The sequence below is a fragment of the Brachyhypopomus gauderio genome, unplaced genomic scaffold (genome assembly GCF_052324685.1).
Source record: "Brachyhypopomus gauderio isolate BG-103 unplaced genomic scaffold, BGAUD_0.2 sc56, whole genome shotgun sequence".
Lineage (NCBI taxonomy): Eukaryota > Metazoa > Chordata > Actinopteri > Gymnotiformes > Hypopomidae > Brachyhypopomus > Brachyhypopomus gauderio.
The window spans coordinates 242,817-269,311 of NW_027506879.1; the positions used below are offsets into that span (position 1 = coordinate 242,817).

Genomic DNA, 26,495 nt, shown 5'->3' on the forward strand with positions numbered 1-26,495 from the left:
ATATGCTGATATGCTCAAACGTGTTTGGTTTGAAAGGTCTGTGTTTGAATTGAATATATACTGTCAATTTTTTCATGTATGGAATGTGTCATTATGCAAACAGTGGAATAACTTGAAAATCAGTTGAGCATTTTGTAAAAGTAAACTCATTGATTCAATAAAACATTCATTGTAAAAATGTAATGCAGTTTTTGCCTTCATTGCAATATATTTTTTTACATGTGTAAATATATAGACATACATGTTCTATGCATATATTGCAGTATATTGAAAAATATAAGCACTTGTTTCCCATATATGAAGTTGTATAATTTAATATATTGAAGTATATTTTCCAGTATATTGCCATATATTTTTGTTTCATAAGGGTAGCCTAAATGTTAGGATTGTGTACAAGCTGTTTGTAATGGTAATTACTTGACGTTTTACTTAACTTTAGCTGTTAGGTTTTTTAATATTATTTACAACAATATTGGGTCATTTTCAGTGGCGGACTTAGCAATTTGGGGGCTCAAGGCGAATTTAGCTAGGGGGCCCATCAACATTAATATGCGAGAAATAAGTTAGCTCGTCAGGGGGCCCGTACAGTGTGCTGCAGTTAGAGGGGCCCAAGGCAATTGCCTAGCAATGCCTCTAAAAACCGCCTCTGGTCATTTTACAACCTAATATTCCAGTTTGTTTCAGTCAGGACGAGAGAGGCAGGCTGTGTTGTCAGGGCCAGGTCATTCCAGTCCTTCAGAAAAAATGACACCCCTTACAGTTTACAGGTAGTAGGTTAGAAAGAAAACTGTGTTCATGTTCAAGTTCAAGTTTGTTCTGTTCAATTTATCACTTAATCATGCACTGTAAAAAAAAAAGTGTAAAAAAACGGTAATTTTCTGGAAATGGGGGCGCCGGAAAATTACTGTAAAAAAACAGATAAGTACTGTAAATTTAAAAACATACATAAACTGTAAAAAAACGGCAATTTTCTGGCACCCCTGTTTCCAGAAAATTACCGTTTTTTTACAGTTTATGTAAAAACACAGATAAGTACTGTAAATTTAAAAACATACATAAACTGTAAAAAAACAGTGATTATAACACTTAACATGCAACACTGTCATTTTACAGGAAATATTCCTAAAATTGAATGTGGTCTTTACTCTAGTTCACATTCAATTATAACTATATTGCAGTGTGGTGTAGGAAGGAGAGGTAGCAAACAGATCCACTGCAGCATAAGGCTTTTTTAATTCAAACTGCCTCAACAACATAATCACGCCAGACCCCACGATCACGCAGAAGAGACTTAATTTAGACACAAAACTTGAGGGAACGGCAATAACACGACAACACTACACAAACATGGCATAGAATAATTCACACAGTACAACTACATAAATTGATGAAGGGGGACTTAAACCAAGTAATGCACATAATCAAGTACACAATTAATCAACACATGCATAGACATCACATTAACAGAGAACAATACCGGAGTCGCAGGGACTCATGGGAAGTAGCGCCGTCCCCCATTGGACCGACGCTTCAATATAAAAATATATATAACATTAATAGTTAAAATGAGCCATAAACTCCGAACCGTCAGAACACACATTTCAACGCTACGGTTATAGTTAAACTATGATCGGACAGGAATGCCAGACACATGAACCGATAAGAATATATTACGCGTTAACTAAATAAGTTACATGCACTGAAAGCTGACAACGTTGCAAATACTCATTTGAAGAAACACTGATTTCAAAACCCATACATTTGGGCTGCAGCGGGGTGATCATTGCAATGCCTATTTCAGCTCAATAATGATAACAACTAGTTTTATTTAGTAATGGCAATATTTTTTACGAAACATGAAATAATAATTAATGATTACTAAAATAATTTATTAAAACCTAATCCGGGTTTACAGTGTAGATACAGTGATACAGATACAGTGCGTATTTAATAGTGGATTGAAAATGAGATGGATCTGGAACGCCTTAACTCTTTATGTATGTTATAAATATAAAAATAAATCACAGTCAAGAACATTTTACTTTTTACTCACTTTTATAACATGAAAATCACGTATTTAACATGTCAAAACTTAAATTAAAACATGCATCAATGTTGTCTTGTAATATTTCCTTGAAATTAATTCCAGAAGATTCTATTACTTTGTCTCAATAAGATTAATCAATATTACTTTCTTTTTACAGTTTGTTTAGTTAAAATTATTATCTAAGAATTGTTAAAAAACAGATTTATAATGTATTTAATTTATACAGATTTTTCTTGTTAAATCACATGACATTTTTAAATAAACAGTTTGTTCTGGTAATTGTAATACACTTTCCCTGTCATTTTAAAATACAGGAAAAAACTGTAAAATTTATTGGGAAAAACCTGTAAAAAAACTGTTTTTTTTAACAGTGTGGAAGGAGCTTACACATCTAGGTATATTTTACTAGATCAACTAAATTATTAATTGTCTAACTATTAACTATTAGCCTAGTTGAAAAGAGAACACTTCTATGATGTGGATCTGTATTTAATAAAGACGTGTTATGGTTTGTATTCTGTCAAGACAGAGAATGTTGTATGATGAAGTTGAGTTATTAGCTGAGTTATAACTAACTTCTGTAACTATATAAATATCCTTCTTGAATCATTCATTTTTTCTACATTATAAAGCTTAAGTATGTATCCAAATAAACTTTGTATAGCTTGTTTACTATTTGTTTCTTTTGTTATTTCAGGTGGAGTTTCCATCTGATGGCTCCTTTATTGGACAATCAAAGTGCAACTGCAAAGCTAATCAGGGTCACTGCAATCACTGTTGTACACTCTTGGACACTTTTTGAAGCTAGACTGCAAATCTGTCCCTCCTATTGTTGATAAAACCTCACTGCCACAGACTTGGCACATTCCACCACGTGCATTAGGTTTAAGCCCAAAACCTATTAATACAGTGACGGTGTCAAAATTAAAGCCATCCACAGCAACTCAACATCCGAAGAAATATAAAAGATGCTGTGATGGTATCATTCCTAACCTCTGTTGCCCCATTCCAGCCCCTCTTCCAAGTGATCAGTTTGCTCATGACCTTACAGAGATCCTTTCTGCTATTGGAAGCACGTGTCAAATGGTCCAGCTACTTCAAGCATCAGCCAGACATCCAGTGGATAAAGTTGCAACAGAGTAAGACCTGCCCTGTGGATCACTGTTTACTTCCCAAACCCACAACCTGCCCACCACTACAATCAATGACCCTCACCCACTGTTTCCTCTGCCGCCACAGCCATGTAATTACACCACAGCTTCAAATGAAAATGAGAGTAACTACTACTGTGGCATGACTGTCACCCTCTCTGATGCAGTAGATGGAAATGAGGGACCAGAGCACAAACGAGACCTGGCACAGTGTCTGCTTCTAGGATTGTTTCTAGAATTGCAGACTTTGACTGCTTTTTGACTAACACTTTGATGTGTTAGCCTGCGATCTACTGAGAATTATAAATACTTGTCTTGATACAGCTACTATCCCTGAGTCGTTTAAGCATGCTATAGTTCAGCCACTATTAAAGAATCACAGTTTAGATCCAAATAATTTTAGCAATTATCGTCCGATATCAAAACTACCATTTTTATCTAAAGTTCTAGAAAAGGTAGTTTATAATCAGCTCACAGCTTTTTTAAACGAAAATCACATATATGAAATATTCCAGTCTGGTTTTAGAGCATTGCATAGTACGGAGACTGCATTACTTAAAGTGACAAATGATTTATTATTGGCTGGCGATCAGGGATATTGTTCTGTGCTGATTTTATTGGATTTATCTTCTGCTTTTGATACTGTCGATCATGCAATTTTAATTGAGAGATTGGAGAATTGCGTAGGTATAAAGGAAAAGGCGCTGAACTGGTTCGTGTCATACCTTACTGATAGAACATTTTCAGTAAATCTGTCTAGTTATTTTTCTTCCTCATCAGTTTTAAACTGGGGTGTTCCTCAGGGGTCAATCCTAGGGCCATTATTATTCTCCTTATATCTTCTGCCTTTGGGTCAAATTATTCGTAAACATGGTATTGCTTTCCATTGTTATGCAGATGACCTACAGTTATATATTCCCTTACAAATTGGAAAACTGGGTTCTTTAGCAAGACTAATAGATTGTGTCTCTGATATAAAAAAAATGGATGGCAATTAATTTTTTACAAATAAATGATAGTAAAACAGAGGTTATCTTGTTTGGTCCACCCAAGTTAACACAGGCCTTTGCATCAGACCTGGGAATTTTTAAACATTATGTAAAATCCCATGTAAAAAATCTAGGTGTTATTTTTGATCCTGAACTAAAATTCGACAAGCAAATTAGTGCCGTTGTCAGGGGGAGCTATTTCCAGCTGAGGGCAATTGCTAAAGCTAAATCATTTCTTACATTTTCTGATTTAGAGAAGCTTATTCATGCTTTTATTTCCTCCCGGCTTGATTATTGTAACGCTTTATATTTGGGTTTAAGTCACAAATCTGTTGGCCATCTGCAAATGGTTCAGAATGCTGCTGCGCGTCTCCTTGTGGGTGCTAAGAAAAGAGATCACATTTCTCCAATATTAGCATCTTTACATTGGTTGCCTGTCCAACTTAGGATACAGTACAAGGTTTTATTGTTGGTTTTTAAAGGCTTAAACGACCTGGCTCCCTCTTACATTAAAGATATGCTCTGTTATTACGAGACCCCTAGAGCTCTAAGATCATCGTCACAGTTGCTGCTGTCTGTTCCTCGGTCTAGACTTAAGCGGAAAGGGGATCGAGCCTTTTCTATTGCAGCACCAAAATTGTGGAACAGTCTGCCAGTTGATATTAGAGGAGCATCATCAGTCACTTGTTTTAAAACTAAATTAAAGACATATTTTTACTCTGTGGCTTATGATTGTAGCTGAACTGTCTAAATTGTTATGTTGTGTGGATGTGATATGGTATTTTTTACTTTATTATTGTTAGATACATGTGTGTGTGTATGTGTGTATATGTGTATGTGTATATGTGTGTGTATATGTATGTGTATATGTGTATGTGTATATATATATATGTGTGTATGTATGTATGTATATATATATATATATATATATATATATATGTGTGTGTGCACGCACACTGTCTATTTTATTCTGTTTTATTAGTTCTTTTTATTGATGTTTAATGTGAAGCACTTTGGGTAACACTTGTGTTTTAAAGTGCTATATAAATTAAATAAACTTGAAACTTGCTTAGCGACAAATATGCAAAGACAGAAAAAGCCTGTGCAGACCCTGGCAATGAAAAGGGGCCTAGAGATGGAACCCATTGCAGCTTCAGAGTATAGCCAAGTAACAGGTTATCACACATGACCTTGTGGCTTCATCATAAATCCTCATGCCCCCCATTTAGGTGCCTCACCTGAACGTAAGGTGGTTGACAATTCTGGGCTTCTTCAGGGGCTTCTGGAGATAAAGTGTCCAAATGTGGACACTTTTGTTGAGTGCAGTTACCTGTCTGCAGGCCCAGATGGCTCTTTTGCTCTTAAATGCAACCATGACTACTATTACCAGGTAATTGGACAGATGGACATCACTGGAATGAAGGGGTGTGATCTTTTTGTTCACTGTACCAAAGACAATCACCTGGAGCGGATCCACTTTGATGCCAAGAAATGGGAGTCTATGAAAACTAAACTGGATATATTTTCTGCCTGGCCTGTGCCAGGAATAAAGGAAGCACACATACATTTGGCATTGTTCCTTAAGAAAACTACTGTTAATAAGTAAACATTTCTGTAATATGAGAGTTTTAAGAATTGATTTTAATAAGTGAGAGAATGTCACATGACCATAAAAAATGAACTGAGAATGATTTTTTACAAAATTAGTACATTGTTTTTATTGGTTCACAATGAGCAAAATGTGTTACATTAATTTCATTATAAAAAATGCACATCAATAAAAGTTGAGCTGAATAAATGTTTGAATGTTTGTTACTCAGTGGAAGAATAATTTCCCAGCAATTCAAAGTCCAGTATGGCTAGTAAAAATAATGCTGAATTTGAATATAGTTCATGGTTGTACTATGCATGTTACCATTTGATAATCCACTTTGAATATGTTACCTCATAATTAAAAAAGAGGTCACTGAAAATTGGTAAGTAGAGCACAAACAGTCCATAGCTGGTTAACTGAACCACACAGGGAAAGGGGCAGAACATAATATATGGTATTCTTTAATGTGTCTGATTGCTCGCACAACATGGATCCTCAAGCGAGCAATTTCTTGCATGCATGTAATTTCTTCTTTACTAAACTGCCCACATGGCCCCAAGAATGTAGGAATTACAAGTTTCACACGAATGTTACTGAGGAGGTATTTGATAAGAAACCCTTTATCTGCAATTACTTCATCTCCTGGTTCAAGTAGGCTCAGAATGCTAGACTCTTTGGTAATTTCTTTATTTGAGATAAAGATTACCAGACCTTACTTCATGCACTGCACAAATTCGTCTCATCTGGCTACAAGATGTTTTCCCAGAAGGATTTTGGGAAAACTTACTTACATACATTCTGGAAAACTGCACTCTTGCTTTTTTATGTCTCTGTGTCAGCAGTGGGGTCCTTCTGGGTCTCCTGCCATAGCGTTTCATTTAACGGTAATTCAAATGTCGACAGATAGTTCGAGCTGTAACTGATGCACCCTGTGCCTGCAGGACAGCTTAAATTTCTTTGGAACTAGATTGGGGCTGCTTATCCACCATCCGGACTATCCTATGTTGCAACCTTTTATCAATTTTTCTCCTCCATCCATGTCCAGGGAGATTAGCTGGATTGCCATGGGTTGTAAACGTTTTGATTATGTTGCACACCATGGACAAAGGAACACCAAGATCTCTGGAGATGGACTTGTAACCCTGAGATTGTTGATATTTTCCCACAATTTTGGTTCTCAAGTCCTCAGACAATTTTCTTCTCCTCTTTCTGTTCTCCATGCTTAGTGTGGCACACACAGAGATACAATGCAAAGATCGAGTCAACTTTTTAATCTGGTTTCAGGGGTGATTTTTAAATTGCCCACACCTGTTACTTATCCGTTTTTTGTGTTGTTCCAATACATGCAAAGGAAATAAACATATGTATAACAAAACATGTGTAATTGCAATAATTTTCTGGGAAAAACACTTTTGGCCATGACTGTCGGAGTTGGAAAGAAGCCAAAACATTGCTACAAGAAATGTGCCTGGATTTCTATACTCGAGCACGGGGGTGGAGGTAGGATGTATGTGTGGGTGTGCCACCCAGGGTAGGGAGAGGGTAGCTCAAGCTTTGTAACTCTGATAGAGCTCTTCAAAGGGTGACTGTTTTCATTTGATCACCTACAAAAGAAGATAAATCTACCACTTTTTTCACAATGTGGCAAATTTCATGTTTTTTCTGTCATGGTTTAAAGAACATGGGGTCTAACTATAGGAAATAAGTAGGTAGATTACTAGGTAAGTAAACTAGGAAATTACAATGATATTTTCGGTAAGGAAGTGCAGTACTGTTATTATTTAATTGTTGGACAGAAAATTATCTATCCAATTAGTCAACATTTGTATGCATATTGCCATCTGCCACAGACATGTGACCAGCAGGTCTGTGTTTTGTATGAGTTTGTCACATGTTTAGTAGATTAATGAACAAGGAGCAGTCTATGTATTGTCATTTTTTTTTATTTTAAAATTTAAGTTGGTGATTTTCCTCGCCTCCCACAGATCCTTGAGAAAGCGTAGGCAAGTCTGCTAAACACAGACTTTCTCCTGGTCTTAGAGGTGGTCTTGTTAGGGGTGGATGTTGCCTCAACACTAGGAGATTGTACATCTGTAAAATAAAAGAAATGCTGTTTAAAGGCCACAGGACTGTGAAAGAGGGGTTTGGGTGTAATAAAGGTTTTTATCTTTCATGCTGCACAACTAAAATAGGGTTTGACAAAACATGGTCCCCTACGTATTTACTCATTTAGACCATCTCACATAAACCTGTTAGTAGCTCATGCTTACACTACAACATTGCACAAGTTAGAACAGTAAAATATTAACAAGTACCATCTGGAATACGTGTGTCCGCTGTCTGGTCCTCCGTCTGAACACACAGATCGTTTGTCCGTTTCTTAATAGAGAGGAGACAATTAGATTATAACCATTCATCATATGATTCAGACACTAACATATAAATGTACAATTGAACATTCAAAAGAGCAAAATCTACAGCTAACAGTGTGACTGGGAATAAATGTAAGACATTTTAAAGAATAAAACAGATACCTTGGATCTGAGCTTAAGACACCATGGTGACTTGAACCGCAGGCGAGATTTCTTCTGCTCTGACTGACTAGTGCATCTGAATGCATCGATCAGTTTATTTAAAAATGAGAATTTTGATTTTACTTTGGTGATCTTGAAACCCTCAATCTGGAAATCCTCACAGGACACCCTGAAGAGGCGCTGTATAGTCACCTGATCAGGGTGTTTTTTCATGAGCCGTTTCTTTTTTGCACTGCAGAGAACTAGTGTCGCCGGGACCCTTTCATAATGTGGTTTTGGCATCCTAAACTCTTGAAGCAGCAACGACTGGTAAAGCAGGGATGAATTTAACCCCTTGTATTTGGTGGCAATGATTGACAGCAGGTTGGTGGGAAGGTCCTGAATGAAGTTTCCCTTCTTATATACACCATTCTTCCAAAAGGTTAGCACACCTTCTTGTGGAGACCAGCTGCTCTGTGAATATTTGGGAGACTCGTGGCTTGGTGTCTCCAAGGAGTCTCTCCCGGCATGTGCAGAGCACAGCTCGATCAAACTTTCAAAAGTTATGCTGCTGTCCGAGTCACCAATTGGCACAACCTCACGGCGTCTTCGCTTTATAATCTCCAGGGAGTCGTCAATCGGGAATGATGTTTTCCCTTTGATTCTGATAGCCAATGATGAGATCTGTTTGGTGGGAAGGTGTGGAACACTGTCCCTCTCCTCATCTTCTCTATTCACCTCATCAAATGGCAAATCTGATTTGATCAATTACAGAAAATGATCAATTATAAAAAAATATACTGAGAGCAATGAATAACTAACACATTATGTCTTTGGTAACAAATTACCACATTAAATCTCACCTGAAAACCCGGTACTTTGGGCTTCCTCTGTCTTTGAGTTTTTCATGCTTGGGGTAGACATATCAGAGACCTCAGCAGGAAGCTCATCTATTGGCCCAACTTTAGTCTGTAGTAGAGAAAATGAAGACATGCAACTGATTAATCAAGTGCTTGTAAACCATGTTATCCCAAGATGTTTTAGATGTTGAACAAAGTGCTGTCCAGCAATTAAAAGACAAGACACATAAAACATACAAATACACAAAACACAATAACTTAGTTTCATTAAAAAGCCAAAGAAAAAAAAGACTTAAGCAGAGATTTAAAAACCAACAATGTAGGGGCACTTCTAACATGTAATGGCAATGGATTCCATAATTTGGGAGCTAAAACTGCAAAGGCACGATCGCCCCTGTGCTTCAGTCTAGATTTAGGGACCACCAGAAGAAGCTGATCAGCAGATCTGAGTGACCTAGATGGAATATATGACTGCAAAAGCTCAGAGAGGTAAGTAGGAGCTAAACCATTCAATGACTTACACAAAAAGCAAGATCTTAAACTCAATTCTAAAATGGACAGGAAGCCAATGAAGAGAAGCTAATATAGGTGAAATATGTTCTTGTTTTCGTGTTTTTGTTAAAAGCCGAGCAGCAGCATTCTGAACCAACTGTAGCTGTGAGATAGAACCTTGGCCAACACCAGCATAAAGCCCATTACAGTAATAAAGTCTGGATGAAATAAACATGAAAATGGTTTAACCTTAGTTAAAAGCCTCAGTTGAAAAAAACTGGATTTGATAACAGAATTAATCTGTTTATCCAATTTAAAATGACTATCCATTATCACGCCAAGATTTTTAACATGGGGTCTTACATAGGTGTCCAAAGAACCCAGGTCATTATAAGGGGACTGAGTGACACTACTGGGTCTAAAAATCTATTTCAGTTTTATTTTCATTGAAATGTAAAAAATTTAAAGCCATCCAAGCTTTGATGTCTTCAAGACAATCTAGCAACAGTTTTAAGGAATCTGGTTCTCCTTGTCGTAACAGCAAATAAATTTGGGTATCGTCTGCATACATGTGAAAAGAGATACCATATTTCCTAAGAATGGATCCCAATGGAAGCATATACAATGAAAATAAAACTGGTCCAAGAATGGAACCCTGGGGAACCCCACATGTAAGACGTGCTGAGGAGGATACAAAATCACCAAGGCTGAAAAACATCTGTCAGACAGATAAGATTTAAACCATTCTAAAGCAGTGCCTTGTATACCAACACGTTGCTCCAATCGAGACAAAAGGATACCATGATCCACGGTGTCAAAAGCAGCTGTAAGATCCAAAAGCATAAGAATAGCACATTCCCCCGAGTCAGTAACTAATAAAAGATCATTAAAAACTCTTAACAGTGCAGTCTCAGTACAATGAAGAGGTTTAAAACCAGATTGAAACATCTCTAGGATACCATTTTTATCCAAGAAATCTTGCAGCTACAAAAATACAACTTTCTCCAATACTTTTGACAGAAACGGGAGCCTAGAGATTGGTCTGAAATTTGAGAGCACAGAATGATCTAAAGTTGACTTTTTAATTAAGGGTTGCACCACTGCATGCTTAAATTCAGATGGCAGGATTGCTGAGGCAAGACTGCTGTTCACAATTGCATGGATGTTTGGCCCAATAATGTCAAAAATATCTTAAAAAAAGCGAGGAGGAACGACATTTGTAGGAGAAGCTGAAGGTTTTAAGTGAATAATAATTTCCTTTAAATAAGAAAGAGAAACAGACTCAAACTGGTTAAAAACAGCAGAGCAAGTAACCATAATGGATGGATCATAAGAAGGAAATATAACAGAAGATCTAATATTATTAACTTTATCTACAAAAAAGTGTAAAAACCTTTCACAGTTCTCCAAGGAAACATCAGGGTAATGAGATCTAGGGGCATTAAGAACAGCACTAATGAAATATTAAAAATAACTTGAGGCTTGTGACTATTATTTGCTACCAAAGCCGAAAAATATTTCAGCTTTTACAATTGTCTGATATTTCTTACAGCTGTTCTTTAAAATCTCAAACGACACCTGCAACCTGTCTTTCTTCCACTTACGTTCTGCTCGTCTACATTCTCGTCTAGCTAAACGAGTAGCATCATTTATCCAGGTTCAGATTTCTGTTTACAATGCATAGTTATAACTAGAGCAACTTTGTCCAAAATAGTTTGACATGAGGAATAAAACAGAGGTCAGTTCCTGCGTATTTAGACCTAAATTTGATCCCAGACTTGTCTGCACATCATTAAAAGCAGCAGAAAACTGCACAGCAGTAGTAGGATTGGAAACACGACGGCAACGACCCGGAGCGCAGGGTTTGGTTACATTGGAAAGGGACATTTCAAATAAGATAGGTATATAGTCAGAAAATATAGCATCACATCTCAATATTAAAAAACGACAGACCATATGATAAAACAAGATCTAATGTGTGTCCTTGCAATTGCGTGGAGCCAGCCACTGACTGTACAAAATTAAAAGAATCAATAATATTTAACAACTCTTTGACCAGCGGCTTAGTGGGACAGCAAACATGAATATTAAAGTCTCCGACAATTTAAACACGGTCATATTTTGGCACAATTCCAGCCAAAAACTCTGAGAAGTCATTGATAAATTCCTTATTATATTTAGGTGGTCGATAGATCACTGCACATAATACTGGACAAGATCTGCCCAACTCGAACATGTTCAATTCAAAACTGGAGTAGATTTCTGCCGACAGATAAAAGTTTCTTTAAAACCAGTTGCTACTCCACCTCCACGTCCAGTCATCCTCGGGGAATTTAAGTACGTACAGCCTGCTGGTACAAGTTGTGAAAAAAAACACTAAAATCTCCAGCATTTACCCACGTTTCAGTGACACATAGCAAATCCAGCCGATAAAAAGTGAATAAATCCTTTAAAAAGAAGGTAGCCACAAAACAAACCCAAACCAAACTAACAGCGGCAGACGGCACGACACACACACTGGCGCCATCTCGAACTTGGAATCAGACTTGAGCTTTAAGACTTGAAATCCTTATTTTACCATAATAAATAAGTATAATATAGAATCACATACCTGCCTCATGTTGTATTAAAGGGTAAAATGTGAACCGCTCAGCTTATATAGTTTATCCGTAACCTAGCAACTAGCAACTAGCAACCGAGGGGGAGGGGGGAGGGGGGGAGGGGGAGGGAGGGGCGTTTCTCTCTCGCAGGTTCGCGCGCAGCGCGCGGAGTCGAGCACTACGGTCAGACGCAAAAGTAGAACTGAGCCAAGAAGAAAGCAAATATATATATTTTTACTATAAGTAACTTTAATCTGTTATACAGCCTAAATGTTAGGATTGTGTACAAGCTGTTTGTAATGGTAATTACTTGACGTTTTACTTAACTTTGGCTGTTAGGTTTTTTAATATTATTTACAACAATATTGGGTCATTTTCAGTGGCGGACTTAGCAATTTGGGGGCTCAAGGCGAATTTAGCTAGGGGGCCCATCAACATTAATATGCGAGAAATAAGTTAGCTCGTCAGGGGGCCCGTACAGTGTGCTGCAGTTAGAGGGGCCCAAGGCAATTGCCTAGCAATGCCTCTATGTAAAGACCGCCTCTGGTCATTTTACAACCTAATATTCCAGTTTGTTTCAGTCAGGACGAGAGAGGCAGGCTGTGTTGTCAGGGCCAGGTCATTCCAGTCCTTCAGAAAAAATGACACCCCTTACAGTTTACAGGTAGTAGGTTAGAAAACTGTGTTCATGTTCAAGTTCAAGTTTGTTCTGTTCAATTTATCACTTAATCAGCTTACACATCTAGGTATATTTTACTAGATCAACTAAATTATAAATTGTCTAACTATTAACTATTAGCCTAGTTGAAAAGAGAACACTTCCATGATGTGGATCTGTATTTAATAAAGACATGTTATGGTTTGTATTCTGTCAAGACAGAGAATGTTGTATGATGAAGTTGAGTTATTAGCTGAGTTATAACTAACTTCTGTAACTATATAAATATCCTTCTTGAATCATTAATTTTTTCTACATTATAAAGCTTAAGTATGTATCCAAATAAACTTTGTATAGCTTGTTTACTATTTGTTTCTTTTGTTATTTCAGGTGGAGTTTCCATCTGATGGCTCCTTTATTGGACAATCAAAGTGCAACTGCAAAGCTAATCAGGGTCACTGCAATCACTGTTGTACACTCTTGGACACTTTTTGAAGCTAGACTGCAAATCTGTCCCTCCTATTGTTGATAAAACCTCACTGCCACAGACTTGGCACATTCCACCACGTGCATTAGGTTTAAGCCCAAAACCTATTAATACAGTGACGGTGTCAAAATTAAAGCCATCCACAGCAACTCAACATCAGAAGAAATATAAAAGATGCTGTGATGGTATCATTCCTAACCTCTGTTGCCCCATTCCAGCCCCTCTTCCAAGTGATCAGTTTGCTCATGACCTTACAGAGATCCTTTCTGCTATTGGAAGCACGTGTCAAATGGTCCAGCTACTTCAAGCATCAGCCAGACATCCAGTGGATAAAGTTGCAACAGAGTAAGACCTGCCCTGTGGATCACTGTTTACTTCCCAAACCCACAACCTGCCCACCACTACAATCACTGACCCTCACCCACTGTTTCCTCTGCCGCCACAGCCATGTAATTACACCACAGCTTCAAATGAAAATGAGAGTAACTACTACTGTGGCATGACTGTCACCCTCTCTGATGCAGTAGATGGAAATGAGGGACCAGAGCACAAACGAGACCTGGCACAGTGTCTGCTCCCAGCGTCTGACCTCATCTGTTTTCAAAAGGATTGTTTCTAGAATTGCAGACTTTGACTGCTTTTTGACTAACACTTTGATGTGTTAGCCTGCGATCTACTGAGAATTATAAATACTTGTCTTGATACAGCTACTATCCCTGAGTCGTTTAAGCATGCTATAGTTCAGCCACTATTAAAGAATCACAGTTTAGATCCAAATAATTTTAGCAATTATCGTCCGATATCAAAACTACCATTTTTATCTAAAGTTCTAGAAAAGGTAGTTTATAATCAGCTCACAGCTTTTTTAAACGAAAATCACATATATGAAATATTCCAGTCTGGTTTTAGAGCATTGCATAGTACGGAGACTGCATTACTTAAAGTGACAAATGATTTATTATTGGCTGGCGATCAGGGATATTGTTCTGTGCTGATTTTATTGGATTTATCTTCTGCTTTTGATACTGTCGATCATGCAATTTTAATTGAGAGATTGGAGAATTGCGTAGGTATAAAGGAAAAGGCGCTGAACTGGTTCGTGTCATACCTTACTGATAGAACATTTTCAGTAAATCTGTCTAGTTATTTTTCTTCCTCATCAGTTTTAAACTGGGGTGTTCCTCAGGGGTCAATCCTAGGGCCATTATTATTCTCCTTATATCTTCTGCCTTTGGGTCAAATTATTCGTAAACATGGTATTGCTTTCCATTGTTATGCAGATGACCTACAGTTATATATTCCCTTACAAATTGGAAAACTGGGTTCTTTAGCAAGACTAATAGATTGTGTCTCTGATATAAAAAAAATGGATGGCAATTAATTTTTTACAAATAAATGATAGTAAAACAGAGGTTATCTTGTTTGGTCCACCCAAGTTAACACAGGCCTTTGCATCAGACCTGGGAATTTTTAAACATTATGTAAAATCCCATGTAAAAAATCTAGGTGTTATTTTTGATCCTGAACTAAAATTCGACAAGCAAATTAGTGCCGTTGTCAGGGGGAGCTATTTCCAGCTGAGGGCAATTGCTAAAGCTAAATCATTTCTTACATTTTCTGATTTAGAGAAGCTTATTCATGCTTTTATTTCCTCCCGGCTTGATTATTGTAACGCTTTATATTTGGGTTTAAGTCACAAATCTGTTGGCCATCTGCAAATGGTTCAGAATGCTGCTGCGCGTCTCCTTGTGGGTGCTAAGAAAAGAGATCACATTTCTCCAATATTAGCATCTTTACATTGGTTGCCTGTCCAACTTAGGATACAGTACAAGGTTTTATTGTTGGTTTTTAAAGGCTTAAACGACCTGGCTCCCTCTTACATTAAAGATATGCTCTGTTATTACGAGACCCCTAGAGCTCTAAGATCATCGTCACAGTTGCTGCTGTCTGTTCCTCGGTCTAGACTTAAGCGGAAAGGGGATCGAGCCTTTTCTATTGCAGCACCAAAATTGTGGAACAGTCTGCCAGTTGATATTAGAGGAGCATCATCAGTCACTTGTTTTAAAACTAAATTAAAGACATATTTTTACTCTGTGGCTTATGATTGTAGCTGAACTGTCTAAATTGTTATGTTGTGTGGATGTGATATGGTATTTTTTACTTTATTATTGTTAGATACATGTGTGTGTGTATGTGTGTATATGTGTATGTGTATATGTGTGTGTATATGTATGTGTATATGTGTATGTGTATATATATATATGTGTGTATGTATGTATGTATATATATATATATATATATATATATATATATATATATATATATATATATATATATATATATATATATATATATATATGTGTGTGTGCACGCACACTGTCTATTTTATTCTGTTTTATTAGTTCTTTTTATTGATGTTTAATGTGAAGCACTTTGGGTAACACTTGTGTTTTAAAGTGCTATATAAATTAAATAAACTTGAAACTTGCTTAGCGACAAATATGCAAAGACAGAAAAAGCCTGTGCAGACCCTGGCAATGAAAAGGGGCCTAGAGATGGAACCCATTGCAGCTTCAGAGTATAGCCAAGTAACAGGTTATCACACATGACCTTGTGGCTTCATCATAAATCCTCATGCCCCCCATTTAGGTGCCTCACCTGAACGTAAGGTGGTTGACAATTCTGGGCTTCTTCAGGGGCTTCTGGAGATAAAGTGTCCAAATGTGGACACTTTTGTTGAGTGCAGTTACCTGTCTGCAGGCCCAGATGGCTCTTTTGCTCTTAAATGCAACCATGACTACTATTACCAGGTAATTGGACAGATGGACATCACTGGAATGAAGGGGTGTGATCTTTTTGTTCACTGTACCAAAGACAATCACCTGGAGCGGATCCACTTTGATGCCAAGAAATGGGAGTCTATGAAAACTAAACTGGATATATTTTCTGCCTGGCCTGTGCCAGGAATAAAGGAAGCACACATACATTTGGCATTGTTCCTTAAGAAAACTACTGTTAATAAGTAAACATTTCTGTAATATGAGAGTTTTAAGAATTGATTTTAATAAGTGAGAGAATGTCACATGACCATAAAAATGAACTGAGAATGATTTTTTACAAAATTAGTACATTGTTTTTATTGGTTCACAATGAGCAAAATGTGTTACATTAATTTCATTATAAAAAAATGCACATCAATAAAAGTTGAGCTGAATAAATGTTTGAATGTTTGTTACTCATTGGAAGAATAATTTCCCAGCAATTCAAAGTCCAGTATGGCTAGTAAAAATAATGCTGAATTTGAATATAGTTCATGGTTGTACTATGCATGTTACCATTTGATAATCCACTTTGAATATGTTACCTCATAATTAAAAAAGAGGTCACTGAAAATTGGTAAGTAGAGCACAAACAGTCCATAGCTGGTTAACTGAACCACACAGGGAAAGGGGCAGAACATAATATATGGTATTCTTTAATGTGTCTGATTGCTCGCACAACATGGATCCTCAAGCGAGCAATTTCTTGCATGCATGTAATTTCTTCTTTACTAAACTGCCCACATGGCCCCAAGAATGTAGGAATTACAAGTTTCACACGAATGTTACTGAGGAGGTATTTGATAAGAAACCCTTTATCTGCAATTACTTCATCTCCTGGTTCAAGTAGGCTCAGAATGCTAGACTCTTTGGTAATTTCTTTATTTGAGATAAAGATTACCAGACCTTACTTCATGCACTGCACAAATTCGTCTCATCTGGCTACAAGATGTTTTCCCAGAAGGATTTTGGGAAAACTTACTTACATACATTCTGGAAAACTGCACTCTTGCTTTTTTATGTCTCTGTGTCAGCAGTGGGGTCCTTCTGGGTCTCCTGCCATAGCGTTTCATTTAACGGTAATTCAAATGTCGACAGATAGTTCGAGCTGTAACTGATGCACCCTGTGCCTGCAGGACAGCTTAAATTTCTTTGGAACTAGATTGGGGCTGCTTATCCACCATCCGGACTATCCTATGTTGCAACCTTTTATCAATTTTTCTCCTCCATCCATGTCCAGGGAGATTAGCTGGATTGCCATGGGTTGTAAACGTTTTGATTATGTTGCACACCATGGACAAAGGAACACCAAGATCTCTGGAGATGGACTTGTAACCCTGAGATTGTTGATATTTTCCCACAATTTTGGTTCTCAAGTCCTCAGACAATTTTCTTCTCCTCTTTCTGTTCTCCATGCTTAGTGTGGCACACACAGAGATACAATGCAAAGATCGAGTCAACTTTTTTATCTGGTTTCAGGGGTGATTTTTAAATTGCCCACACCTGTTACTTATCCGTTTTTTGTGTTGTTCCAATACATGCAAAGGAAATAAACATATGTATAACAAAACATGTGTAATTGCAATAATTTTCTGGGAAAAACACTTTTGGCCATGACTGTCGGAGTTGGAAAGAAGCCAAAACATTGCTACAAGAAATGTGCCTGGATTTCTATACTCGAGCACGTGGGTGGAGGTAGGATGTATGTGTGGGTGTGCCACCCAGGGTAGGGAGAGGGTAGCTCAAGCTTTGTAACTCTGATAGAGCTCTTCAAAGGGTGACTGTTTTCATTTGATCACCTACAAAAGAAGATAAATCTACCACTTTTTTCACAATGTGGCAAATTTCATGTTTTTTCTGTCATGGTTTAAAGAACATGGGGTCTAACTATAGGAAATAAGTAGGTAGATTACTAGGTAAGTAAACTAGGAAATTACAATGATATTTTCGGTAAGGAAGTGCAGTACTGTTATTATTTAATTGTTGGACAGAAAATTATCTATCCAATTAGTCAACATTTGTATGCATATTGCCATCTGCCACAGACATGTGACCAGCAGGTCTGTGTTTTGTATGAGTTTGTCACATGTTTAGTAGATTAATGAACAAGGAGCAGTCTATGTATTGTCATTTTTTTTTATTTTAAAATTTAAGTTGGTGATTTTCCTCGCCTCCCACAGATCCTTGAGAAAGCGTAGGCAAGTCTGCTAAACACAGACTTTCTCCTGGTCTTAGAGGTGGTCTTGTTAGGGGTGGATGTTGCCTCAACACTAGGAGATTGTACATCTGTAAAATAAAAGAAATGCTGTTTAAAGGCCACAGGACTGTGAAAGAGGGGTTTGGGTGTAATAAAGGTTTTTATCTTTCATGCTGCACAACTAAAATAGGGTTTGACAAAACATGGTCCCCTACGTATTTACTCATTTAGACCATCTCACATAAACCTGTTAGTAGCTCATGCTTACACTACAACATTGCACAAGTTAGAACAGTAAAATATTAACAAGTACCATCTGGAATACGTGTGTCCGCTGTCTGGTCCTCCGTCTGAACACACAGATCGTTTGTCCGTTTCTTAATAGAGAGGAGACAATTAGATTATAACCATTCATCATATGATTCAGACACTAACATATAAATGTACAATTGAACATTCAAAAGAGCAAAATCTACAGCTAACAGTGTGACTGGGAATAAATGTAAGACATTTTAAAGAATAAAACAGATACCTTGGATCTGAGCTTAAGACACCATGGTGACTTGAACCGCAGGCGAGATTTCTTCTGCTCTGACTGACTAGTGCATCTGAATGCATCGATCAGTTTATTTAAAAATGAGAATTTTGATTTTACTTTGGTGATCTTGAAACCCTCAATCTGGAAATCCTCACAGGACACCCTGAAGAGGCGCTGTATAGTCACCTGATCAGGGTGTTTTTTCATGAGCCGTTTCTTTTTTGCACTGCAGAGAACTAGTGTCGCCGGGACCCTTTCATAATGTGGTTTTGGCATCCTAAACTCTTGAAGCAGCAACGACTGGTAAAGCAGGGATGAATTTAACCCCTTGTATTTGGTGGCAATGATTGACAGCAGGTTGGTGGGAAGGTCCTGAATGAAGTTTCCCTTCTTATATACACCATTCTTCCAAAAGGTTAGCACACCTTCTTGTGGAGACCAGCTGCTCTGTGAATATTTGGGAGACTCGTGGCTTGGTGTCTCCAAGGAGTCTCTCCCGGCATGTGCAGAGCACAGCTCGATCAAACTTTCAAAAGTTATGCTGCTGTCCGAGTCACCAATTGGCACAACCTCACGGCGTCTTCGCTTTATAATCTCCAGGGAGTCGTCAATCGGGAATGATGTTTTCCCTTTGATTCTGATAGCCAATGATGAGATCTGTTTGGTGGGAAGGTGTGGAACACTGTCCCTCTCCTCATCTTCTCTATTCACCTCATCAAATGGCAAATCTGATTTGATCAATTACAGAAAATGATCAATTATAAAAAAATATACTGAGAGCAATGAATAACTAACACATTATGTCTTTGGTAACAAATTACCACATTAAATCTCACCTGAAAACCCGGTACTTTGGGCTTCCTCTGTCTTTGAGTTTTTCATGCTTGGGGTAGACATATCAGAGACCTCAGCAGGAAGCTCATCTATTGGCCCAACTTTAGTCTGTAGTAGAGAAAATGAAGACATGCAACTGATTAATCAAGTGCTTGTAAACCATGTTATCCCAAGATGTTTTAGATGTTGAACAAAGTGCTGTCCAGCAATTAAAAGACAAGACACATAAAACATACAAATACACAAAACACAATAACTTAGTTTCATTAAAAAGCCAAAGAAAAAAAAGACTTAAGCAGAGATTTAAAAACCAACAATGTAGGGGCACTTCTAACATGTAATGGCAATGGATTCCATAATTTGGGAGCTAAAACTGCAAAGGCACGATCGCCCCTGTGCTTCAGTCTAGATTTAGGGACCACCAGAAGAAGCTGATCAGCAGATCTGAGTGACCTAGATGGAATATATGACTGCAAAAGCTCAGAGAGGTAAGTAGGAGCTAAACCATTCAATGACTTACACAAAAAGCAAGATCTTAAACTCAATTCTAAAATGGACAGGAAGCCAATGAAGAGAAGCTAATATAGGTGAAATATGTTCTTGTTTTCGTGTTTTTGTTAAAAGCCGAGCAGCAGCATTCTGAACCAACTGTAGCTGTGAGATAGAACCTTGGCCAACACCAGCATAAAGCCCATTACAGTAATAAAGTCTGGATGAAATAAACATGAAAATGGTTTAACCTTAGTTAAAAGCCTCAGTTGAAAAAAACTGGATTTGATAACAGAATTAATCTGTTTATCCAATTTAAAATGACTATCCATTATCACGCCAAGATTTTTAACATGGGGTCTTACATAGGTGTCCAAAGAACCCAGGTCATTATAAGGGGACTGAGTGACACTACTGGGTCTAAAAATCTATTTCAGTTTTATTTTCATTGAAATGTAAAAAATTTAAAGCCATCCAAGCTTTGATGTCTTCAAGACAATCTAGCAACAGTTTTAAGGAATCTGGTTCTCCTTGTCGTAACAGCAAATAAATTTGGGTATCGTCTGCATACATGTGAAAAGAGATACCATATTTCCTAAGAATGGATCCCAATGGAAGCATATACAATGAAAATAAAACTGGTCCAAGAATGGAACCCTGGGGAACCCCACATGTAAGACGTGCTGAGGAGGATACAAAATCACCAAGGCTGAAAAACATCTGTCAGACAGATAAGATTTAAACCATTCTAAAGCAGTGCCTTGTATACCAACACGTTGCTCCAATCGAGACAAAAGGATACCATGATCCACGGTGTCAAAAGCAGCTGTAAGATCCAAAAGCATAAGAATAGCACATTCCCCCGAGTCAGTAACTAATAAAAGATCATTAAAAACTCTTAACAGTGCAGTCTCAGTACAATGAAGAGGTTTAAAACCAGATTGAAACATCTCTAGGATACCATTTTTATCCAAGAAATCTTGCAGCTACAAAAATACAACTTTCTCCAATACTTTTGACAGAAACGGGAGCCTAGAGATTGGTCTGAAATTTGAGAGCACAGAATGATCTAAAGTTGACTTTTTAATTAAGGGTTGCACCACTGCATGCTTAAATTCAGATGGCAGGATTGCTGAGGCAAGACTGCTGTTCACAATTGCATGGATGTTTGGCCCAATAATGTCAAAAATATCTTTAAAAAAGCGAGGAGGAACGACATTTGTAGGAGAAGCTGAAGGTTTTAAGTGAATAATAATTTCCTTTAAATAAGAAAGAGAAACAGACTCAAACTGGTTAAAAACAGCAGAGCAAGTAACCATAATGGATGGATCATAAGAAGGAAATATAACAGAAGATCTAATATTATTAACTTTATCTACAAAAAAGTGTAAAAACCTTTCACAGTTCTCCAAGGAAACATCAGGGTAATGAGATCTAGGGGCATTAAGAACAGCACTAATGAAATATTAAAAATAACTTGAGGCTTGTGACTATTATTTGCTACCAAAGCCGAAAAATATTTCACCTTTTACAATCTGTCTGATATTTCTTACAGCTGTTCTTTAAAATCTCAAACGACACCTGCAACCTGTCTTTCTTCCACTTACGTTCTGCTCGTCTACATTCTCGTCTAGCTAAACGAGTAGCATCATTTATCCAGGGTTCAGATTTCTGTTTACAATGCATAGTTATAACTAGAGCAACTTTGTCCAAAATACTTTGACATGAGGAATAAAACAGAGGTCAGTTCCTGCGTATTTAGACCTAAATTTGATCCCAGACTTGTCTGCACATCATTAAAAGCAGCAGAAAACTGCACAGCAGTAGTAGGATTGGAAACACGACGGCAACGACCCGGAGCGCAGGGTTTGGTTACATTGGAAAGGGACATTTCAAATAAGATAGGTATATAGTCAGAAAATATAGCATCACATCTCAATATTAAAAAACGACAGACCATATGATAAAACAAGATCTAATGTGTGTCCTTGCAATTGCGTGGAGCCAGCCACTGACTGTACAAAATTAAAAGAATCAATAATATTTAACAACTCTTTGACCAGCGGCTTAGTGGGACAGCAAACATGAATATTAAAGTCTCCGACAATTTAAACACGGTCATATTTTGGCACAATTCCAGCCAAAAACTCTGAGAAGTCATTGATAAATTCCTTATTATATTTAGGTGGTCGATAGATCACTGCACATAATACTGGACAAGATCTGCCCAACTCGAACATGTTCAATTCAAAACTGGAGTAGATTTCTGCCGACAGATAAAAGTTTCTTTAAAACCAGTTGCTACTCCACCTCCACGTCCAGTCATCCTCGGGGAATTTAAGTACGTACAGCCTGCTGGTACAAGTTGTGAAAAAAAAACACTAAAATCTCCAGCATTTACCCACGTTTCAGTGACACATAGCAAATCCAGCCGATAAAAAGTGAATAAATCCTTTAAAAAGAAGGTAGCCACAAAACAAACCCAAACCAAACTAACAGCGGCAGACGGCACGACACACACACTGGCGCCATCTCGAACTTGGAATCAGACTTGAGCTTTAAGACTTGAAATCCTTATTTTACCATAATAAATAAGTATAATATAGAATCACATACCTGCCTCATGTTGTATTAAAGGGTAAAATGTGAACCGCTCAGCTTATATAGTTTATCCGTAACCTAGCAACTAGCAACTAGCAACCGAGGGGGAGGGGGGAGAGGGAGGGGGGAGAGGGAGGGGGGAGGGGCGTTTCTCTCTCGCAGGTTCGCGCGCAGCGTGCGGAGTCGAGCACTACGGTCAGAAGCAAAAGTAGAACTGAGCCAAGAAGAAAGCAAATATATATATTTTTACTATAAGTAACTTTAATCTGTTATACAGCCTAAATGTTAGGATTGTGTACAAGCTGTTTGTAATGGTAATTACTTGACGTTTTACTTAACTTTAGCTGTTAGGTTTTTTAATATTATTTACAACAATATTGGGTCATTTTCAGTGGCGGACTTAGCAATTTGGGGGCTCAAGGCGAATTTAGCTAGGGGGCCCATCAACATTATTATGCGAGAAATAAGTTAGCTCGTCAGGGGGCCCGTACAGTGTGCTGCAGTTAGAGGGGCCCAAGGCAATTGCCTAGCAATGCCTCTATGTAAAGACCGCCTCTGGTCATTTTACAACCTAATATTCCAGTTTGTTTCAGTCAGGACGAGAGAGGCAGGCTGTGTTGTCAGGGCCAGGTCATTCCAGTCCTTCAGAAAAAATGACACCCCTTACAGTTTACAGGTAGTAGGTTAGAAAGAAAACTGTGTTCATGTTCAAGTTCAAGTTTGTTCTGTTCAATTTATCACTTAATCAGCTTACACATCTAGGTATATTTTACTAGATCAACTAAATTATAAATTGTCTAACTATTAACTATTAGCCTAGTTGAAAAGAGAACACTTCCATGATGTGGATCTGTATTTAATAAAGACATGTTATGGTTTGTATTCTGTCAAGACAGAGAATGTTGTATGATGAAGTTGAGTTATTAGCTGAGTTATAACTAACTTCTGTAACTATATAAATATCCTTCTTGAATCATTAATTTTTTCTACATTATAAAGCTTAAGTATGTATCCAAATAAACTTTGTATAGCTTGTTTACTATTTGTTTCTTTTGTTATTTCAGGTGGAGTTTCCATCTGATGGCTCCTTTATTGGACAATCAAAGTGCAACTGCAAAGCTAATCAGGGTCACTGCAATCACTGTTGTACACTCTTGGACACTTTTTGAAGCTAGACTGCAAATCTGTCCCTCCTATTGTTGATAAAACCTCACTGCCACAGACTTGGCACATTCCACCACGTGCATTAGGTTTAAGCCCAAAACCTATTAATACAGTGACGGTGTCAAAATTAAAGCCATCCACAGCAACTCAACATCAGAAGAAATATAAAAGATGCTGTGATGGTATCATTCCTAACCTCTGTTGCCCCATTCCAGCCCCTCTTCCAAGTGATCAGTTTGCTCATGACCTTACAGAGATCCTTTCTGCTATTGGAAGCACGTGTCAAATGGTCCAGCTACTTCAAGCATCAGCCAGACATCCAGTGGATAAAGTTGCAACAGAGTAAGACCTGCCCTGTGGATCACTGTTTACTTCCCAAACCCACAACCTGCCCACCACTACAATCACTGACCCTCACCCACTGTTTCCTCTGCCGCCACAGCCATGTAATTACACCACAGCTTCAAATGAAAATGAGAGTAACTACTACTGTGGCATGACTGTCACCCTCTCTGATGCAGTAGATGGAAATGAGGGACCAGAGCACAAACGAGACCTGGCACAGTGTCTGCTTCTAGGATTGTTTCTAGAATTGCAGACTTTGACTGCTTTTTGACTAACACTTTGATGTGTTAGCCTGCGATCTACTGAGAATTATAAATACTTGTCTTGATACAGCTACTATCCCTGAGTCGTTTAAGCATGCTATAGTTCAGCCACTATTAAAGAATCACAGTTTAGATCCAAATAATTTTAGCAATTATCGTCCGATATCAAAACTACCATTTTTATCTAAAGTTCTAGAAAAGGTAGTTTATAATCAGCTCACAGCTTTTTTAAACGAAAATCACATATATGAAATATTCCAGTCTGGTTTTAGAGCATTGCATAGTACGGAGACTGCATTACTTAAAGTGACAAATGATTTATTATTGGCTGGCGATCAGGGATATTGTTCTGTGCTGATTTTATTGGATTTATCTTCTGCTTTTGATACTGTCGATCATGCAATTTTAATTGAGAGATTGGAGAATTGCGTAGGTATAAAGGATAAGGCGCTGAACTGGTTCGTGTCATACCTTACTGATAGAACATTTTCAGTAAATCTGTCTAGTTATTTTTCTTCCTCATCAGTTTTAAACTGGGGTGTTCCTCAGGGGTCAATCCTAGGGCCATTATTATTCTCCTTATATCTTCTGCCTTTGGGTCAAATTATTCGTAAACATGGTATTGCTTTCCATTGTTATGCAGATGACCTACAGTTATATATTCCCTTACAAATTGGAAAACTGGGTTCTTTAGCAAGACTAATAGATTGTGTCTCTGATATAAAAAAAATGGATGGCAATTAATTTTTTACAAATAAATGATAGTAAAACAGAGGTTATCTTGTTTGGTCCACCCAAGTTAACACAGGCCTTTGCATCAGACCTGGGAATTTTTAAACATTATGTAAAATCCCATGTAAAAAATCTAGGTGTTATTTTTGATCCTGAACTAAAATTCGACAAGCAAATTAGTGCCGTTGTCAGGGGGAGCTATTTCCAGCTGAGGGCAATTGCTAAAGCTAAATCATTTCTTACATTTTCTGATTTAGAGAAGCTTATTCATGCTTTTATTTCCTCCCGGCTTGATTATTGTAACGCTTTATATTTGGGTTTAAGTCACAAATCTGTTGGCCATCTGCAAATGGTTCAGAATGCTGCTGCGCGTCTCCTTGTGGGTGCTAAGAAAAGAGATCACATTTCTCCAATATTAGCATCTTTACATTGGTTGCCTGTCCAACTTAGGATACAGTACAAGGTTTTATTGTTGGTTTTTAAAGGCTTAAACGACCTGGCTCCCTCTTACATTAAAGATATGCTCTGTTATTACGAGACCCCTAGAGCTCTAAGATCATCGTCACAGTTGCTGCTGTCTGTTCCTCGGTCTAGACTTAAGCGGAAAGGGGATCGAGCCTTTTCTATTGCAGCACCAAAATTGTGGAACAGTCTGCCAGTTGATATTAGAGGAGCATCATCAGTCACTTGTTTTAAAACTAAATTAAAGACATATTTTTACTCTGTGGCTTATGATTGTAGCTGAACTGTCTAAATTGTTATGTTGTGTGGATGTGATATGGTATTTTTTACTTTATTATTGTTAGATACATGTGTGTGTGTATGTGTGTATATGTGTATGTGTATATGTGTGTGTATATGTATGTGTATATGTGTATGTGTATATATATATATGTGTGTATGTATGTATGTATATATATATATATATATATATATATATATATATATATATATATATATATATATATATATATATATATATATATATGTGTGTGTGCACGCACACTGTCTATTTTATTCTGTTTTATTAGTTCTTTTTATTGATGTTTAATGTGAAGCACTTTGGGTAACACTTGTGTTTTAAAGTGCTATATAAATTAAATAAACTTGAAACTTGCTTAG

General features: G+C 37.4%; 2 protein-coding genes across 4 annotated transcripts; both read right to left on the bottom strand.

The window, feature by feature from the left end:
• Positions 1 to 5,965: 5,965 nt before the first annotated feature.
• On the bottom strand, positions 5,966 to 12,353 carry LOC143488848 (uncharacterized). 2 transcript variants are annotated; one of them, XM_076987792.1, is made up of 5 exons: positions 12,258 to 12,353; positions 9,158 to 9,263; positions 8,316 to 9,049; positions 8,097 to 8,160; positions 5,966 to 7,872 (listed from the first exon to the last, which is right to left on the bottom strand). In XM_076987792.1, the coding sequence occupies exons 1-5, from the start codon at positions 12,264 to 12,266 to the stop codon at positions 7,736 to 7,738; spliced, it is 1,050 nt and encodes a 349-aa protein (XP_076843907.1). In that variant the 5' UTR covers positions 12,267 to 12,353; the 3' UTR covers positions 5,966 to 7,735. The 2 variants fall into 2 exon arrangements, with proteins under 2 accessions (XP_076843907.1, XP_076843906.1); XM_076987791.1 differs by lacking the exon at positions 12,258 to 12,353 and having other exon boundaries at positions 9,158 to 10,220.
• Positions 12,354 to 17,912: 5,559 nt separating this feature from the next.
• Positions 17,913 to 22,989, bottom strand: LOC143488851 (uncharacterized). 2 transcript variants are annotated; one of them, XM_076987797.1, is made up of 5 exons: positions 22,885 to 22,989; positions 19,782 to 19,887; positions 18,940 to 19,673; positions 18,721 to 18,784; positions 17,913 to 18,496 (listed from the first exon to the last, which is right to left on the bottom strand). In XM_076987797.1, exons 1-5 carry the CDS (start codon positions 22,891 to 22,893, stop codon positions 18,360 to 18,362), a joined length of 1,050 nt encoding a protein of 349 aa, XP_076843912.1. In that variant the 5' UTR covers positions 22,894 to 22,989; the 3' UTR covers positions 17,913 to 18,359. The 2 variants fall into 2 exon arrangements, with proteins under 2 accessions (XP_076843912.1, XP_076843910.1); XM_076987795.1 differs by lacking the exon at positions 22,885 to 22,989 and having other exon boundaries at positions 19,782 to 20,844.
• Positions 22,990 to 26,495: the final 3,506 nt, after the last annotated feature.

Bases quoted from the DNA above. Each gene is read 5' to 3' on its own strand.
- LOC143488851 (XM_076987795.1), bottom strand. From the start codon at position 19,911: ATGTCTTCATTTTCTCTACTACAGACTAAAGTTGGGCCAATAGATGAG. The intron at 19,674-19,781 runs GTGAGATTTAAT...TGATCAAATCAG, and splicing joins CCAAAGTACCGGGTTTTCAG to ATTTGCCATTTGATGAGGTG. The intron at 18,785-18,939 runs GTATCTGTTTTA...CTCTCTATTAAG, and splicing joins GTCTTAAGCTCAGATCCAAG to AAACGGACAAACGATCTGTG.
- LOC143488848 (XM_076987791.1), bottom strand. From the start codon at position 9,287: ATGTCTTCATTTTCTCTACTACAGACTAAAGTTGGGCCAATAGATGAG. The intron at 9,050-9,157 runs GTGAGATTTAAT...TGATCAAATCAG, and splicing joins CCAAAGTACCGGGTTTTCAG to ATTTGCCATTTGATGAGGTG. The intron at 8,161-8,315 runs GTATCTGTTTTA...CTCTCTATTAAG, and splicing joins GTCTTAAGCTCAGATCCAAG to AAACGGACAAACGATCTGTG.